Here is a 17,433-nt window from a genome sequence, read left to right as displayed (position 1 = left end):
TAAGAATGTCGAAACATTTTGAAAGCAGCTGTGTCTTTAACTGACACAGCAAGATGTCAGTTTTGTGCTTTGCCCAGACAGATATCCTCAGAAATTCACATTATTTACATAATCTCTGACCTTTTGTTCTAATCTGCCCCCTTTCCTGAACTTATCTAAGGTGCTGTGATGATTCTCTGTTACACTAGCTCCTCAATCCTTAGTAGGTAGCAAGAGATGCACTTACCAACCCGTGTTTCTTATCCATAAGTCAATACTTCATTCTATCCCAAAAACTTTAATGAGAGAGAGAGACCGGGGTAAAAAGTAGAATTGAGAGCATGGTTTGGTTTACTCAGGAGATGCTTGATCAGCAGCCTTTGCCCCTCAGGTCGTGAAATAATTCCACTGAGAACAACACTCAAAGCACTACCTGCTGAAAGGGAGCCCAGAGCCTTTACCTTCCCCCGGACCAGATGAAGAAGAACGGGTCTCTGCAGAGCCTCCAGGTTGTCCTTTCCTATGATCTTAGGCGTAGTTTTGCCTTTGAAGATGCTCTTCTCTCCTCTCTGTTGATTCACATTTTCAACATTGACGGCCGTTATCTAAGGTCAAGAAAAGAAAACTATTAGGAGAAAATTCCCACATCTGTCTCTTAAAAATAAAGTGATAAAGGAGATCAATCGAGGGGGCCTTTTTTTTTCAAACATTGATCCACAGGACTTGTCACTCAAGTTACTGAACAGGTGCCTTAACTAAGCTATGATGCTTCTGCTTGCCATTCACTTTAAAATGGATAGGTATTAACATTAGATATTTAGCTAATCAAAAGTGACAATGCTAAAACTCTGTGATCTTGAGTTATAACATGTGACTTGAATTTGTGTCACTGTCACTTTCCTGACTGGTTTTGAACAGCTGTTGTCTACCTCATCGTCTCCCTGTATCTAATGTGTCTGAAAGCATTCCTGCCCATTCTGCCTCCTTGTGTTTATAAAATGAAAGATGAACAGCCAAGTTACAGAACAAGGGGGCAGGTAATGTTTTCTTCAGGGAAGTTTGCTGTCTTAGTGACAATGACACAGAGGAATGCATGGTGATGTCTTGATCCAACTGAAAATACAACAGCCACTAGAACCATCTGAAGAAACAGCAGCAAACTGTCAACTGCCTGCAATAACCCTTTCTATAAAAAGACATTTGTTCCATGTACTTGCTCCAGTGCACCTATTTGACAGTAACCTGCAGAAGAGGAAATAACTTTAAAAGGAATCCATTGCTGTTAGGTTCTTGGAAAGCAGGATTACAATATATCAACATTAGAAAAAAGTCCTACAAATCTAAACCATCATGGCTGACCCAACACTGTCATCCTGTGGAGTGCTTGGTTCCTTCTATAAGAGGTCTGTCCCTTACTAGTAATTCCACCTGCTAAATGAGGTCGCCCCTAATGCATCTCCTTTTCAGTCTCCATGGTTCCTTGCATGACATGCATTGCAAATCCCTTCCTCCCAGGACAGTTGAATGGATTCCAAGACAATGTCCCTATTCATATTAAGATGGTATAGCGAACTGGAGGTCAGGCTTCAGTTACTCAGCAGCTTGGAGCAGCCTGCTTCAACAGTTTGGAGAAAACTCAATATTATCATTAGCAACAACTTCAAAACTGTGGATGCTTCACTTGTTTTTGTGAAAGATAACAAGCCAAGTGTAGCAAACATCCCAAGCAAGTGCTTCTCGTGATATATTTCTGACATCTAATCTTAGCGCAGTGCTGTCGTCTGTCTCCTTTTCATAGAAGATGCCCACCGTGACTTGGATCAGCTGGTCATCATCGCCATCAGGGTTCCTCCACAATAACACAACGTCCACATCAGAGGAGATCCGGTAGCCCACGCTGTCTTTCAGTTTTCCTTTGCCCCCATCAAGAAACACTTCCGTGGAGTATGTGAGCTTGTACAGCCGCTCATTATTTAATGAGAGACCAGTTGTGTGACCTGCATTAAGGGAGGGGCACAGGTCAAGTTTCCATCGTCAGGCACCTGTCAGGCCTGAGAACATACTGTGTTACCATCACGGCATTCCTCTAGCTCAATAGGGCTCCGTGGAGCTTAGCAAGCACCTGCTGAACCAACGATGGTGTGCTTTCATCGACTAGAAGCATCGGCTTAAAAACTACAAATAAACAAATTAACTGATAAACATACAATAAGCTTCCATTTCAGAAAACCGTCGTTATACCAATTATCAAGTCAGCTTCATATTGCCCTAGTTGAACGTAAGACAGTTTTTAAAGCAACAATCATGTTGCTTTCAGACAGTTGACTATAAGTTCAAGCAGAGGCCTTGACCAGAATTGCTTTACAAATTCAGTAAGATCATTTGTAAGTATTTAAAATTTTATGTGTATGGTTGGCTTGCCTGCATCTACATACACCAAATGCATGCAGTGCCCAAGGAGTCCAGAAGAGAGCATTGGATATGCTGGTACTGTAGCTAAATATAGTTATAAGCTACCATGCACATGCTAGGAACCAATCCCAGGTCCTCTGGAAGAGCAACAAGTGCTTCTAACCAAAGCACCAATCCATCTTTACCACACCATAATTAATACGTTTTTTAAATCCAACAGCTGTGTTGAAAAAGTGTTGGTCATCAGAAAGAAAGCTCTTTCATTTGTGTACTTGCTGTACTTAAAGAATGTTTTCTTTTTCCTTTGTAGTTTTCTTTATAAGCTTAATTAGCAAACTTGTCCAAGGAACATTCCAGCAGTGGTTGTGGTAGTTTGAGGGTAGCCTGGGCTACATAACCATCCCAGGCAAGCCTGAACTACATAGTAAATTCCATACCAATCTAGGCTACAATGTGAGACCATGTCTCAAAACCCAAAAGTAAATCAATAAAAATAAAATAAATCTGTACCCAGGTATATTATTGGGTAGTAATGTTTTTAAGAAAATTGGAACATTTTAGAGCCACCTACATAAGTTTAAATTAACTGTGCCTGGAAAAAAAGACAACTAATTACATAAAATCTTAAGATACCCTTTAATTTGCTCAGGGGGATTTAATACCAAATAGCGTGGAAGTCAGTATTGGAAGCCAAAGACCCCCCCAAAGGAGATGTTCACACAGTTTCCAATTCAATTTAACTCATTTCCAAGACACACAAAGGGGAAGGATTAAAGTTTTCTTAGAAAAAAAAGATTATGGTCACATAAGCTGGCCTTGTATATTTTCTGTCACTCACTAGATGGAGTCAAGAAGGATTCAGTATGTCTGTTCTTCCTTAGAGTCACTGGGGTTTGCCAGTGAACTCTAGCAGGGAGTCGTAACTTACTTTCCCCTTAAGAAGCATGTACATACCCAGGTGTAGTGGTGTACTCCTTCAATCCCAGCACTTGGGAAACAGAAGCAGGTAGATATCTGTGAATTTGAGGCCAGCCTGGTCTACATCAGCTTCTGCCCATCCACCCCATGCAACAACTGCATAGTATCCAGGAAAAAGGCAAACACACATTGCCTCAAGATTACGTGTGCTGACATTCATAAAAATCTAGTAAGCTCAGCTTTGTTCTGTTGTTGTTTGTCTGTCCATTTTGAGACAGGGTCTCACTATGTAGCCCAGGCTGGCCTAGAACCCTTCTTTCCCTTGCCTTTTGCTCCAGGTGCTTGGATTCAAATTTTGTACCACCACTTCTGGCTCTGAGATGGGCATTACTATTCTTCATTAGATACGATAACATCATTTGCACGGGATTACTCAGGTAATTAAAAATGGTGACATGATGGAAACTGTAGCTGTCTGCCCCTAAAGATCATGCTTTTGCTTTTACTACAAACCCCTAAACTTTTAGATTGATTTCTCTTTCACTCCTTGGAAAGGAACCAGGAATTCACTCTTTCCTTTAGCAACGATGTTTGGGAGAAACTCCTAGGATATGTGCAAGTTTCCAGAGTCAACTACCATGCCAACAAACAAGAAGATAAATTTTCTCCCCTTATGGAGCTAGTACTATGTGACAAGGAGTTAGAAAACAGAATATAAGCAAATAAGTGTATGAGGAAATCCCACAGAATGGCAGGCATGCTAACAGAGGCAAATGTAACAGCAAAGGGAAGGGGTAGACCTCTGTGAGGCAAGGTTAGCTTTAGGCTGGCTACATGTACCTCGTAGCAAGAGTCACACTCTGCTCTTCTCACTCCGTTCTCTCAAAGAGCAGCAAGCACAAAGGTCCTGAGGAGGGCTCATGCAGATCCAAGAGCAAGGAGTGGGACTGACCAAGTAAGCAACACAGAAGAAGATGATGAAGTTAGGTGGGTGCCTCGGGCATCATGGAGACTCGGGACAAATCCATGCGCTTGGAGCTTGAGATGAGAAGCTGACGGAGGTGTTTGACCTAAATTCTAGGTTCCATGATCTGACAAGGGTTCAAAGGGAGGCCAAGGGTTCCAATAGGAATCCAGAAGAGGCAGGCGACAGATGAGTGTGAGCTGGCATCACTTAAAGCAAAGAACCAACACCAAGTCAGCCAAGGCTGAGGCATGGGATGCAGAAGGACAATGGAGACAGTTTATACCTCTTTCCTCCTCTTTCCACCGCTTTTGGACCCTAACTGGGTGCAGCAGCTCAGACACTACTTTGTGGCCAGGAAGGATATTCTGGACTCTGTCTCTGTGTGTGTGTGTGTGATCTATCAAATTACATTTAGGGCATCCTGTCTTATCAAATCCTCACAGCGGTTGTGAAAGATAAGCGCGGTACAGGAGAGCTGACAAAGACTCTTTCTAAGTTCAACCCCCACAACCTGCACGCGGTGCAGACTCAGAAGTTTAGGTTTTGTGAAAGCTTTCAAGACTATTACACTGATGTTTTACTATCTTTTACTTTACCAGCGACAAGGAGCATGGGACACATCAGCTCCTGACTACACGGGGACAATGAAGCCCGGAGCAGGATGGGCTCGACTTTCCCTCGGCTTCTCCTACCTCTTTCCACAGGCCTCAAGCGTCTGTCCTTCCCATCAAAGGCTCAAAGTTTAAGACGGTCCAAACACTGTGTTCCAGTGTTACTTGCCACTCTTGCCCTGATCTTTCCCTGTTTTTGGTCAGGGGTCTGGCAACACTGGGCATCCGATATATGAGTGACCTTGCTCCTGTTTTAAGCGATTGCTCTTCAGAGCAGACGTGATGGCATTTTGTTCCAGAAGTTGAGGCAGTGTAATGGCACTGCTAATCAGCTTAAGCAAGGAGTCGAAGCAGAGGTAAGGAAGGCAGAGTGAGGCTTCAGGAGATGCTTCAGAGGGAAGGGGAGAGGTAAAAGAGTTCAAGGATCTGGCAGAAAGTGTAAAGCAGGCAGAAGGAAAGGGGATGTGATTACTGCAAATAGACTACAAAGGAAGGTGGGGTCAGGGACTGAGTGAAGACAGGAATGAAGAAGCCAATATGAAGTATAGAGGTGACAAAACAGAGAAGCCCCACATTAAAAAACAAAACAAAAACCCAAGTCAGCATTGAGAACAGATCCACTATTACCAGCTACAATCAATAACAGCCAGGGAAAACCTGGGCCTTAGAAGTTCACACTCAATAAATCAGACTGCCCTCCATATTATCCTTCATCCTCAGGTTAGTAGGAAGGTAGAACTATCCTTTGCTGGTTAAATATCAATCATGAGGGCAAAGAATCTATAATCAAATCATGGTCCTCTAATACCAAAGGCTACTCCTTGTAGGTGGAGAGAACAGAGTCTTGAATTATATGCTTGTGATATTTAATATAAAAAAGTCTTTGGAATGAAATGAATAAACTCATGCAAAGAAGCATAACCTCTGGGTTCCTCACTTGCCCAGGGTCCTTGTAAGACTTTGGAAGGGAAGAGGGTCCAAGCAACCTGTACACGGTTCTCATCTTTTCTCAGTAACCTTTGTAAGCACAAGATATTTTTGTAGTGTTTTTTCAAAGACAGCCTCTCAGTTGCACAAGCTTTCAGTTCTAAAAACCTGGATTTGTCATTGGGCTTGTACACAACAAGCTGTCATGTTCTAGGCCACATTTACCCCATGCGCAGGTGGCATGCCTGTGTGCTGCTGCTGCTGCTGCTGCTGCTGTGTGTGTGTGTGTGTGTGTGTGTGTGTGCTTGCTGTGTTTCCTTTACAGAATGGGAATTTAAAAGAAGCCACAGTAACTACTATATATTCATTATTTTTCAAAAATAATCATAATATGGGGCTCTAAGTATACTGTTTAAATCATATTAGACAAACAGTAAAACACTACCTTCTAACGGTTCCAAGTCAAACATGGTTTACACGTTTTTGTTTTTCACCTAAGGAAGGGTTGTCTCTTAAACACTAATGACTTTTGGAAGTGCTGAAAACAATCCCTCTAGTTCAGGAATCTATTTGCTCATGTGAAATAATTGAATGGTAGCCCTCTCTATCTTGCTGTAGTAACAGCTGTTCCTCTTCCCTGTAGAAATTTCAAACACACAAAACATCTCCAGACAAACTTCACTTTTATCCCAAATTTTACAAGTTTATGTGTGATTATTTTATGTTCCTCACTTAGAGTTCATAGCACTAGAAGTTACCCCTTCCATAACAGGTTACCTTTAGATCAATTGGTTTTGACAGTATATTGTTTTATGAACTATGAAAAGTGACATCTTTATACAAGGCAACAATCTGAAGGCCAAAGAGTTTATAAGCTGGTGGATTCATAGATTACCTATCAATACATTTGAAACACCACTTTGAAACCATTCCTTGTGAAATTCTTTCCTCCTGTTTCTTTCTGATGTTGTCAGTTCACATGTTTTTAAAGGGATTTTCATCTTAAAACAGAAACTGGTAACACTATTTTTAAAGATGTTTTATTTCTTAAATCCATATCATATAGCTTTATTTTCTTTAATTCACTGACTTGGATTATTCTATGTCTTTTGGATGCCAATAGAATTCCATACATGCTCTAACATTTCATTCATAATTCTTTGGCAATCAAATGCCTTTTTTTCCCAGTTGGATTCGATTCTTTTTGCTGTCCCATTGCTAAGCAACTGGAAGGAATTTTCGGGACTGGGTTTTTAAAATCCCATTTTACAATTCAAATGAAGGCATTGCATTCTGTGTGTCTGTCAGCAGCAGGTAACAATAGCTCAAATCTTTTTCCAGGAATAACAAGTCGAAGCTAGAAACACACTGGTCTCAGGGATGGCGTGAAGCAAAAAGGGACCTCCACTCTCGTAAAACAGAGTCAGAAATTAATTTTTTTCATTTCCACTTAGTCACTTACCCCCAAATATTCCAACCATATACACTTTCAAAAATTGTATAGTTAGGAACTCTTACACACACACACAGAAAGAGAGAGAGAGAGAGAGAGAGAGAGAGAGAGAGAGAGAGAGAGAGAGAGAGAGAGAGAGAGAGAGATCCAAGTTTAAGAAAACGCAACATACACTTACCTTTAACAGAGGCAGAGTACGAGGAGAAGAAGCAGAGGAAAAGCACTGCCAGGAGAATCATGCTGCCTGGCTACCCTCTAAGGCATCCACTTCCCAGGAATCTCTGAGAAGCGGACTCTTCTGGTGGCAGGCAGCAAGGAAGTGACCCTCCTCAGAATCTGCGACAACAGTGTTTATCTATAGGGGAAAGGTCAGATTCCAAACTCCAAAATCAGGACCTAAGTTCATGGGAGGGCTGACTATTAATGATTAAACACAGGTGGGCTACAGTTTTTGGTCTTTTAAGAAATGTGTTTCATTCAAGAAGGAAAATCAAGGAAGTTTTCATCTTGAGAGCCAAACTAAACCAGCCCATAGTCTTACAGATGCATAAATGCAGAGGCACCAAGGAGCCATGCCAAAGAAACCAAACAAAATACCTGGTTGTGATACTTTTCTGCTCAAGTACAAAATCATCACCAAAGCTAGAACATTAACTGCCTGTTAGAATATTTCCCTATTTATAATGAAAACGTGATGAAGTACAATTAGCCCCAACCCCACTGAGCCCAACTGAACTAGAACACATTACCTATCGTTATTATTATTTACTTATTTATTTATTGGGTTTTTAAAGATAGTTTCTCTGTGTAGCCTTGGTTGTCCTAGAACTTTCTCTGTAGACCAGGCTGGCCTGGAACTCACAGAGATCCACCTGCCTCTTCCTCCTGAGTGCTGGCATTAAAGGTGTGTGCCACCACCACTTGACTTATTTTTTAATTTTTATACTACTCATAAATCATTATAAAAATCACTCTTAATTTTATGACTTTAAGTCATACCGCACTGATAAAGATAATATTGAATTAGATCTTCTGTCTGGGAAATGTGACTGTTCTTTATGTGAAACTACAGAGGTTGGAACAAACCAGGAAGGCCACCATTAATGTGCTAGTAGGGCCAACTGAGGCCACCAGAGCAGAGCTCTGTACCAACAGGTAACCAGACTGGGGACCAGAGTCCTGCCTTTTGTGCGTTGCATTTCTTTTTCTTCCTTCCCTCCTTCCTTCCTTTCTTTCTTTCTTTTTTGGGAGCAGGGTTTCAAGACAGGGTTTCACTGTATAGCTGACTGTCTTGGAACTCACTTTGTAGACCAGGCTGGCCTCGGACTCACAGAGGTCTTCCTGCCTGAGTTGCATTTCCAAGAGATTTGGAGGATGAGTCCCAGTTCTCACCACTTTTACAAGAGATTATTCGCTAGGAAACTTCTTTAAAGCCCTTGTATAGCTAAAGCACAGTAGCTGACTCAGTCAATGCTTGCCACTGGAAACTCCCACCGGAGTCCTGGTAGAAACATAATTCTAAAATGAAGCAGCGTGGTATTTCTGTGGAGGGGAGGTAGAAGAAGAAACTCAGGTACCAAGGGTTATTGGAATGTCTCTGAAAAAATGCTCATGGCCATGTCTCACATAGAAAATGGGTTCTCCCCTAACCTGGAGCTTAGGTCTTTTGGACAACTTAGGTAAAAGATAGCAAGCAATAGGGCTGCAAAAGGAAGCATAAAATTTAAACTCTCCAAACTGAAGCCTGTCCCTTGACTCCAGTTTGGGGCAAAACAGAATAACTTTCCACTCACAGTGATCCTCCTGTCTGTACCTCACAAGTACTGCATTTAAATACATGTGCCACAAGGTCTTCCTAGCTTTTCTATAAGTTTAATACATCTCCAAATGTGTTCACAGTATTAGGTAGACATAAAAAGTCCTTATAGTCACTTATGCTTACATACGTATTCATTTCAATCAAGATCTGTTTTGAATCTTACTCTAGTGTATGAGAACTGTCTTGTATTTTCATCTCAGAGTCACAGTAGCATACATTTACAGCTATCATCAGACTATGTGGTGTGTGATACGTGTCTCTTTGGGTAAAGTTCTAGTCGTTGTCAGGTGCTTGTACCAGAGTCCAACCAATAAAAGGCATATCACTATTACCTAATCAAGGGAGTGCTGTTTCATCTGAGCATTTGATTTCCACTAGGACACACTACATTTAGTAATCATTCAACACAAGACATGGAATAGTATGCTTCTGTTAGTCATAGCATCATTCCTGTATGTTTGGCTTATATTTCTCTTTTTAAAAAGACATTGGAGAAGACTTCTCCTGGTTGTTTCACTGAGATAAACTAAAAATGGCAAATACTTCCATACTCAGAGAACTCTGTAAGGCACACAGCACTAGCCTTTGTTGCTCTACACACAGAGCACACCGTGTGCAGTAGATGTGAGAGACGTCTCCTAAACTCCCCAGCCGTTTTGCATGGCCCATCAAGCAGGAAAGAATGGCAGCATGGCATCAGACAACAAAATCTGGTGTCAATACTATAGTTTACATTTGGCCATCACAGCAGTCGTTTCCTCTTGGCTCAGGTTGATTAAAACTACTTTAAGGAACACAGCAGTCTTTGATTGCTTAAAAAGCAATCGTTGCTTGCTTAAAAAACACATTAAAGTCAGGATTACACAAGAAATTGAATTTTTGAACATGGGATGAAATCGGTATTGATATTATTAAAGGGGACATCCTTTCATAAGACTATGACAATTTAATGTGGAAGTTGATAGAACCCTTGTTTCTGTGATGGGTACTCCAGGCTGACAATACAAGAGACGCTGCTGTGTCCTAGTCAGCACAAAGGCAGATAATCCGTTTCAAAACCCTTTGGTGGTACCCAGCCTCGACACACTGCCATGTGAGGGATGTTTGAAATTAAAGATGGATGGCTGGTTCCAAAGTACAGTTGTGTTCTGTTGAGTATCATAGGTTGTTAGGAGTTAATTTATTTTCCTAGATTAGAAGATAGATGAACTTTAGCCCACTAAAGGTTAGAAGGAAATGAGTTAACCTATTAGATATAGACGTGGCAAGTCAGGATGTATGATAGCCCTGAGAAGAAAAGTCTATCTGTGTCATCAGAACATTTTGGTCTGTTCTTAGAAGAGTGTGACACAGAAAGGAAGGAGGGAGGGAGGGAGGGAGAGAGAGGGAGGGAGAAAAAAGGACGGAAGGAAAACTTAGGACACTTGAAATTACTCTTTAAAAATCTCATGTTTTAGTGTGATGGCATTTTTAATTTAGTAAGGGACTTAGCATTTTGACAGAATCCTGAGAAACATACTTTGTTAAGAACATTCTTTCATACTAAGGCACGCTATAATATATATATATATATATACTATTTTAACAAATATTGTTGAAGATTTTGTTAAAGAAATACTAAATTACTAGCTTCAATGAAAGTAAAATTGACACTTAAGCATGAGACATTTGAATCTAAGATTAAAAACACAGTCATGTTTTTCAAAACAGAATTAAGTAAACATATATATAAACACATATACACATATTTGTCAATAATCAGAAAAACCTTGGGCATCATGCTAACCTAACAGGATTCTAATACTATGTCTAGTCACTCAGAACTGAATTGATAGATGGAAGAGAACTAGCAAAAGTGATTTCAGCAGATGAGTAAAAAGAAGATAAAAATTTAATTTTGATAAAATAATAAAGAATAACAAAAAGTTTTATTGCCCTTTTAAAGTGGAAATTTCAAGCCTAAATGTAGAGTGTAAGTACAAATTTCTTTTAAAGGTGTACATAATATAACTCAATTACATTTACAAATTATTTATAGGCATAAACAAATGAGTTAATTTACAGCAGTATCAGAAGCCAATAGTTTTAAAGCAACCACCAATATATAATATTTAAGATACATTATATGTATATAATACTTAAGATATATTATGATATAAAACACTTAAGATTGGTCAAGTGGGGAAGGACAGTGCAGGTAAAGGATGGCATTTGGGACAGTGCCCAAAGAATTCCCCCGGAACTTGTAGATATTACCATGTTAACTCAGCTATCATTAGTTGTGAGCTTCCTCCAGTCCCGGAAGTCGGAGCATCTACAAGAGTGGGGTGAAATCAAGATGTGGGCATGGTGTACCACTTTCCAAAGACTTTAGGGGAGAATTCATTTCCTTGCAGTTTCCCAGCTTTTGGGAGCTGTCTGTGTTCTTTGTCTCAGGGCCCACTCTCTACACCTTCAAAATCAGCATGAGTGGGCTAAATGCTTCAGCCTCGGATCACTCTGACCTCCTCTTCTGTGTGCTTCCTCCACTGTGTAAACAGCTGACTTCATCAGGCCTATGAGGATAACCCAGCACAGTCTCTTGACTTGGGGTCATCTGACTTGTGACCTAAATTCATCCACATTATTAACATGGATGCTCTCTGTGGATTAAGACAAGAGCACGGTGGGGAAACTACTTTTCTTCCTATCATAGATACAGACACCAAACAGATTTAAGAAGCTCTACAAACTTCAAGCAGAATGATACACACACTCACACTCATGCACACACACAGAGCACACTGACTCAATAACATCATCATCAAAGTGCCGACTAACAAACAGAAAGAGGCGATATGTGAAGGACCAGGCATGAAGATAGATCACCCTAGATCACCCTAAAAGGGTAAGATAAACAGACAGACAAGTACACAATTATTGACACCAACAATGAAAAATGACACCTTCCACAGGGTTGCACATCAGATAGTTACATTATCATTCATAGCAGTAGCAACACTATGAAATAATTTCATGGTTGGGAGGTCACAACACAAGGAACTGTATTACAGGTTCACAGCATTAGAAAGGTTGAGAACCACTGTCTTAGAATGATGTCTTCTGTGTCCAGAGTAAATAATATTAGTCTGCAGTTGACACCTATCACAATTGTCAGCATAGTATTCTATACTGTGTAAGTAAGTGTTTTAATCCTAGAACAGAAGTAAACATGTTTCCAAAAAAAGGAAAAAGATCCCTCTAAAGGTTATCTTTAAAAATTATACTTCAGGCAAGGTGTGGTGGCACCCACCTTTAATCCCAGCTCCTTAGAGGCAGAAGCAGAGGATTCTCTGTGAGTTGAAGGCCAGCTTTGTCTACATAGCAAGCTCTAGGCCAGCTAAGTCTACACATAGTAAGACCCTGTTTCAAAAGAAAACAAAATCTACTTCAGCAGAAAATAGTCACCCTAACCCAACGTTGGAAACTGAGATGAAGAACAAAGAAGTGGCCATTATCTGAGGAAACACACTCTTTAAATGTTACTACTTTGTGGAATTGCACACAATATGGCACATCATTTTGTGGCACAGCAAAATTTTAGATGTTTATTCAGTGACAAGAATCAATTCAATAAATTAAGATTCATCAATTCTATATGAAGCCATTTAAAATACCATGCAAGCATGCTCATTCATAGATCTACTGTATTTTGGAAGTAGATTACTTAATAGCTAATACAGATAATGAGATAATTTCTTGTTTAAATACATAGATGTCAGCACAAAAAGAGTTAAAAGAATATTTATCAAACCAATAATTATTACTAATTATTATAATTATTCATATTTTGTTTTTCATGTCTTATGTTTTCTTACATTCTGTATATTCTAGTCTATTTTTAAAAACTTTGTTTAGATTCACAAAATATAACTGCAATAGTACAAAGATCTCTAAATATGCTGTATCTAATTACATTTAAGACTAAGGTTTTACATCCATACGGCAGATTTAATATTAATAATCAAGTTGTTAACTAAAAGCCATACTATTTAGAATACATTTGTTGTTTTAGATCTTTATTTTATGTATACATGTCTGTGCCTGAGTATAAGTATCTGTACCACATGTGCAGGAGAGCCCTCAGAAGTAACTAGAATTACAGTCATGAGTTACCACGTCAGTGCTGGGACCCCAAACTGGGTCTTCTGCAAGAGCAGAAAGTGCTCTTAATTGCTGGGTCATCTCTCCAAGGCCCTAGAGTATTTGATTAATCCTTTCCCCTGTTTCAGTATCCTATCCAGGATACATTACATTTGATTGCCATGTACCCTTGGGCTCTTCTTGGCTGTGGAAATATTGAGGAATCTTCTTTGGTACTTTGTAAAATGTTCTTCAATTAGAAACTTTGGAATATTAACTGCAGTTACTCCAGTAGAAGACCACTGAGTTCAAGGTTTATTTTTATCACATTGTTTGAGATGATCAATGTGATCTATCAGTGATATGGTTACTTTGAGTCTGGGACTGATCAGTGGTGGCAGAATTCTCCATGTACAATTATTCATAATTTTTATTCTCATTCTTTATTCTGGACTCTTTGGAAGAAAGTCTTATGCTCAACCCCATCTCTAAAAAGGGAGCTACATTTCTCCCTAGCCATGGAGTAGTGACATGAATTAATAGGCTTTCTTTAGCATGCTACTTGTCTTCTCTTGACCATTTCTTAATTCTTTGCATTAGAACTCAGATACTGTATACTTTCAGTCATAGCCCAATACTATTTAATTAATCTTGTTATAATTGCTTATTCTTTATTCACTCAGAGTAATATGTTACTTTATTATTCAGAATTCTTTCAGGAATTTAGGAAGATGACTTAGTCTGTAACATATGAAGACCTGCCTTCACATCCCCACCACCCACATCCACACCCACACTCAAGAACTCACAAACACCCATACCCACATATACATGTGAATACATCCCCTACCCTGTCCCCCCCCCCACACACACACCATGAGTTCTTTCGATTTGTGTTCCTTTGACATAGCTCATGTCAATGTGTTAAGGTTTGGATTTTTTCTTTTTGGCATTCATAGGCTACATGGGTGGCAGGTGTCCATGTTCTTAGGGTCTTGAATTTCCAGCACATGAAAACATCTCTGAATTTACTTGGATCTTGAGTTTTCCATCAGTCTTTCAGATTTCCTCCTTTAAGCTCTTTATAAATTTATTAGATTTCTATCTATGTCACAAGGTAGGGATAAGCAGTTTTAATTTCAAGATCAGACTGTACATTGCTGGCACATAGGCCAACTGGATATTGTATGTTGACTTTTTGTCCTGAAATTCTGCTGTAATGAGGATTTAGGAAACCTTTGTGTTGTTTTCTTCATATATATATATATACATATATATATATATATATATGTAGACAATCATGCCATCTGTAATTTTCTTTCCTTTTCCTATTGTATTTCTCTGGCTAGGCCTTTGGGCATGCCTTCTGCACACACACAGAATAATACTTATTCTTTTCTCAACCACTTTCTTCCAACTTCTCCTTTCTCAAAGCAGTCTACTTCTTAATTTTCTGTTTTGTTCATATTTTATCACTTAAAATGTCTCCATGTTTACTCTGAAATACTGGAGTATCGTCTTATCCCTCTATCTGCATCATTGTTCATTTTGTATTACAGCATCTTTAAATGGAACCCAACCATAGTCCTTTTGTGTAGTATTCTTACTGTGAGTGAGCCTATGGCAGGGATCTGGGTGGATGGAGTCAGAGCGCAACTTTCAGGAGTGAAGTCACCTTCCTAGTGAGGGTCCTGCAGATTGAACTTAGGTCCTCAGGCTTGACAGCATGCATCCTTATTCACTAAGCCATCTTGCGGGCTGGGCATTATCTGTAGTGTGTGTGTGTGGGGGGGGTCTTTTATACTCTCAAGACTACAAACAGGTTCTGCTGCTTTCATAAAATGGCACACATGTACCATGACACTGCCTTTATCTCTGCCCTTCCTTCACTTGCATCTGGACTTTCTTTTTCTTCTTCCTGCGGTCTCGTCCTGTTCAATTTCGACCCCAGCAGTTTCTCCAGAGCAGTGTCCTCATATGCAGGTTGAACCAATTCCATAGAACTTCCTGCTCATCCTGTTACACTCACCTAGGGTTTGAGTCTGCTGCACCGCCTGCCAGACCAGTTTTCCTGTTGTTCAGATAGTATCCCTTACTTTGCAACAAATGCTCGGCAGTTAGTGGCCCTCCTGTTCTCAGGGTTTGGGTCCTTTTCTGCCTAGTTACAGCAGTCTGAGACAGCTGGCTACACTAGATGCTCCACCGATTCTACGAGATTCAGAGGTTTACAGTGCTCCTCCCTAGGCATCTTCAATATTTATGAATCACAAGGTACTTTACCATATCTTTTAAATTTTTCTCTATTTTCTAATTCAACCAAAGTGTCAGTTGAAATATAGTCGAGAAGCTATTTCTTCCTTTTAGATACCTTTTAAGTCATGCTTTAGATTTGAGTTCATTTGGGCTCTCCAGTCTAAAATTAAAGTATTCATAAGTGTTACCCTGACCACTCAAAACTTGCTGGAGTACTCAGACTTAAAGTCATAACTAGATTGAAAAAAATGGAATTTTTAGTGACTGCCCAATGTGGTCAAACATACGGAGAAGCTCATAACTGCATTTATTACCATGTTTTGTGCCCTAAAATTCTGTTCTATCTGTAGCTGTCTTCTTACTTTACAATCTGTGGTCCAACTTAAACTGGCTGCCAATTGTCTGAAATTGGTATACGGATACAATTTATTTAGGGTGCTCAATATTTACTTGTGATTAAATCACATAAAGTCTTTTTTTCCATAAATGTTGTTGCATACATTTAAGGCATACAACGTGATGTTATGGGCTAAATATGCATAGTAAAAAGGTTGCTATGGTGAAGCAAATTAACATATTCATCATTTCGCAGTCAACCAACTTTTCTGTTTCCTTTGTGATGAAAGCAGCTAAAACCACTTCATTAGTATGAAAATAATAAGCAGCACAACTCTATGACCAGCAGTCCTCAGGTTATACATTCGCTCTTTAGACTTGCTCATCTTGCATGTTACATTGACTCCTATCTTCCTCCCTCCCCTGAGCTTCCCCTTACTCTTTTTTTGTTTGTTTGGTTTTTGTTTTTCGAGACAGGGTTTCTCTGTATTGCTTTGGAGCCTGTCCTGGAACTAGCTCTGTAGACCAGGCTGACCTCTGCGTCCCATGTGCTGGGATTAAAGGCATGCACCACGAACGCCCTGCTAAGCTTCCCCTTACTCCTAACTGTTGCTTTATTCCCTATTTCTGTATACTTGAATATGTTATTTTCCACACATAAGTGAGGACACAAAATATTTTAGCTTATTTGACAGCACAATATCTTCTAAGCTCATTCATATGTAGGCAGAAGGCAAGATCTTGTTTTTCAGGGTTAATAGCTCATTGTATGTATTTAATAGTGTCTTAACCCATTCATTTGCTGACTCAGACAGATATTAGCATCTTGGTGATGGGGAACGCTACAAGGAACATAATAGTGCAGGTATCTAAGAGGCAGTGATATGATTTTCTCAATTTTATGTATGTACTGCTACTTTTAACTCCTCTAGAAACCTTTGTACTATTTTCTATCATGGTTCCTCAGTATTTTACAAAGCAAAGCATTTGTCAATAGCTACAAACCAGATTTCACACAAACTCAACTTCTGACTGCTCTTTCAAAACTTAAGGTCTGCTATCATTGGGACCACATGGCCACTTGGAGCTTGTACTCTGATTAAAAAGGAAACACCTGCTCAGGCTTCCCTGCAGGTAACTTCTCTCTTTTGTTACATTCCTGATTCCACAGATACAGCAGGCTCCTGACCCTTAGAAACCTCTTCTGTGGGCTCAAAGTACAAATACATACTATTGGGCTTTAAGCCTGTTTCTGTTTAGATGCCCGCAGATCCCCCCCATTCCACATATATTCAAATCCAAGCTTGCTATTTATTTTTTAAGTCCAATTTCCTTCTAGGGTTCTTTAAATGGCCCTGTTAGTGGAAGTGTATTTCTACCATCGTTCAAATTAGAGGCACCTTTAGAGCTAAGCTTTCTCCTTTCTCCCTATTCGTTGCTTTTCATTGTGTAAAACCATCATCACGTTTGCGCCTTCGCTCTTCAATGTTCCCAGTGTTGTAATCTTTACATGGGAAACTTTCCAAAATGGAGCGAAAGTGTAAGATCTCTGAACCATGTGCTCAAGAAGCCACGTGCTCACTTGTTCTTTGTATCTGGAGGTATCTTAAATACATATTCACTGTTCAATACGTTA

The 17,433-nt window shown here is 39.7% G+C and overlaps 1 protein-coding gene across 1 annotated transcript in view; it reads right to left on the bottom strand.

Moving 5' to 3' along the window:
- The window catches only part of Mttp (microsomal triglyceride transfer protein), a 39,036-nt gene extending 31,442 nt beyond the window's left edge, over window positions 1–7,594 (bottom strand). Inside the window, 3 exon segments of the mRNA NM_001281608.1 lie at window positions 441–584; window positions 1,789–1,976; window positions 7,446–7,594. Coding sequence (NP_001268537.1) covers window positions 441–584; window positions 1,789–1,976; window positions 7,446–7,506 — 393 coding nt within the window. The 5' untranslated portion in view covers window positions 7,507–7,594.
- Between the last annotated feature and the right edge of the window lie 9,839 nt (window positions 7,595–17,433).

The sequence above is a fragment of the Mesocricetus auratus genome, unplaced genomic scaffold (assembly GCF_017639785.1).
Source record: "Mesocricetus auratus isolate SY011 unplaced genomic scaffold, BCM_Maur_2.0 Super-Scaffold_100009, whole genome shotgun sequence".
Taxonomy (NCBI): Eukaryota; Metazoa; Chordata; class Mammalia; order Rodentia; family Cricetidae; genus Mesocricetus; species Mesocricetus auratus.
The sequence above is the reverse complement of the archived record's forward strand: the minus strand, read 5'-3'. Positions and strand labels throughout refer to the sequence as shown.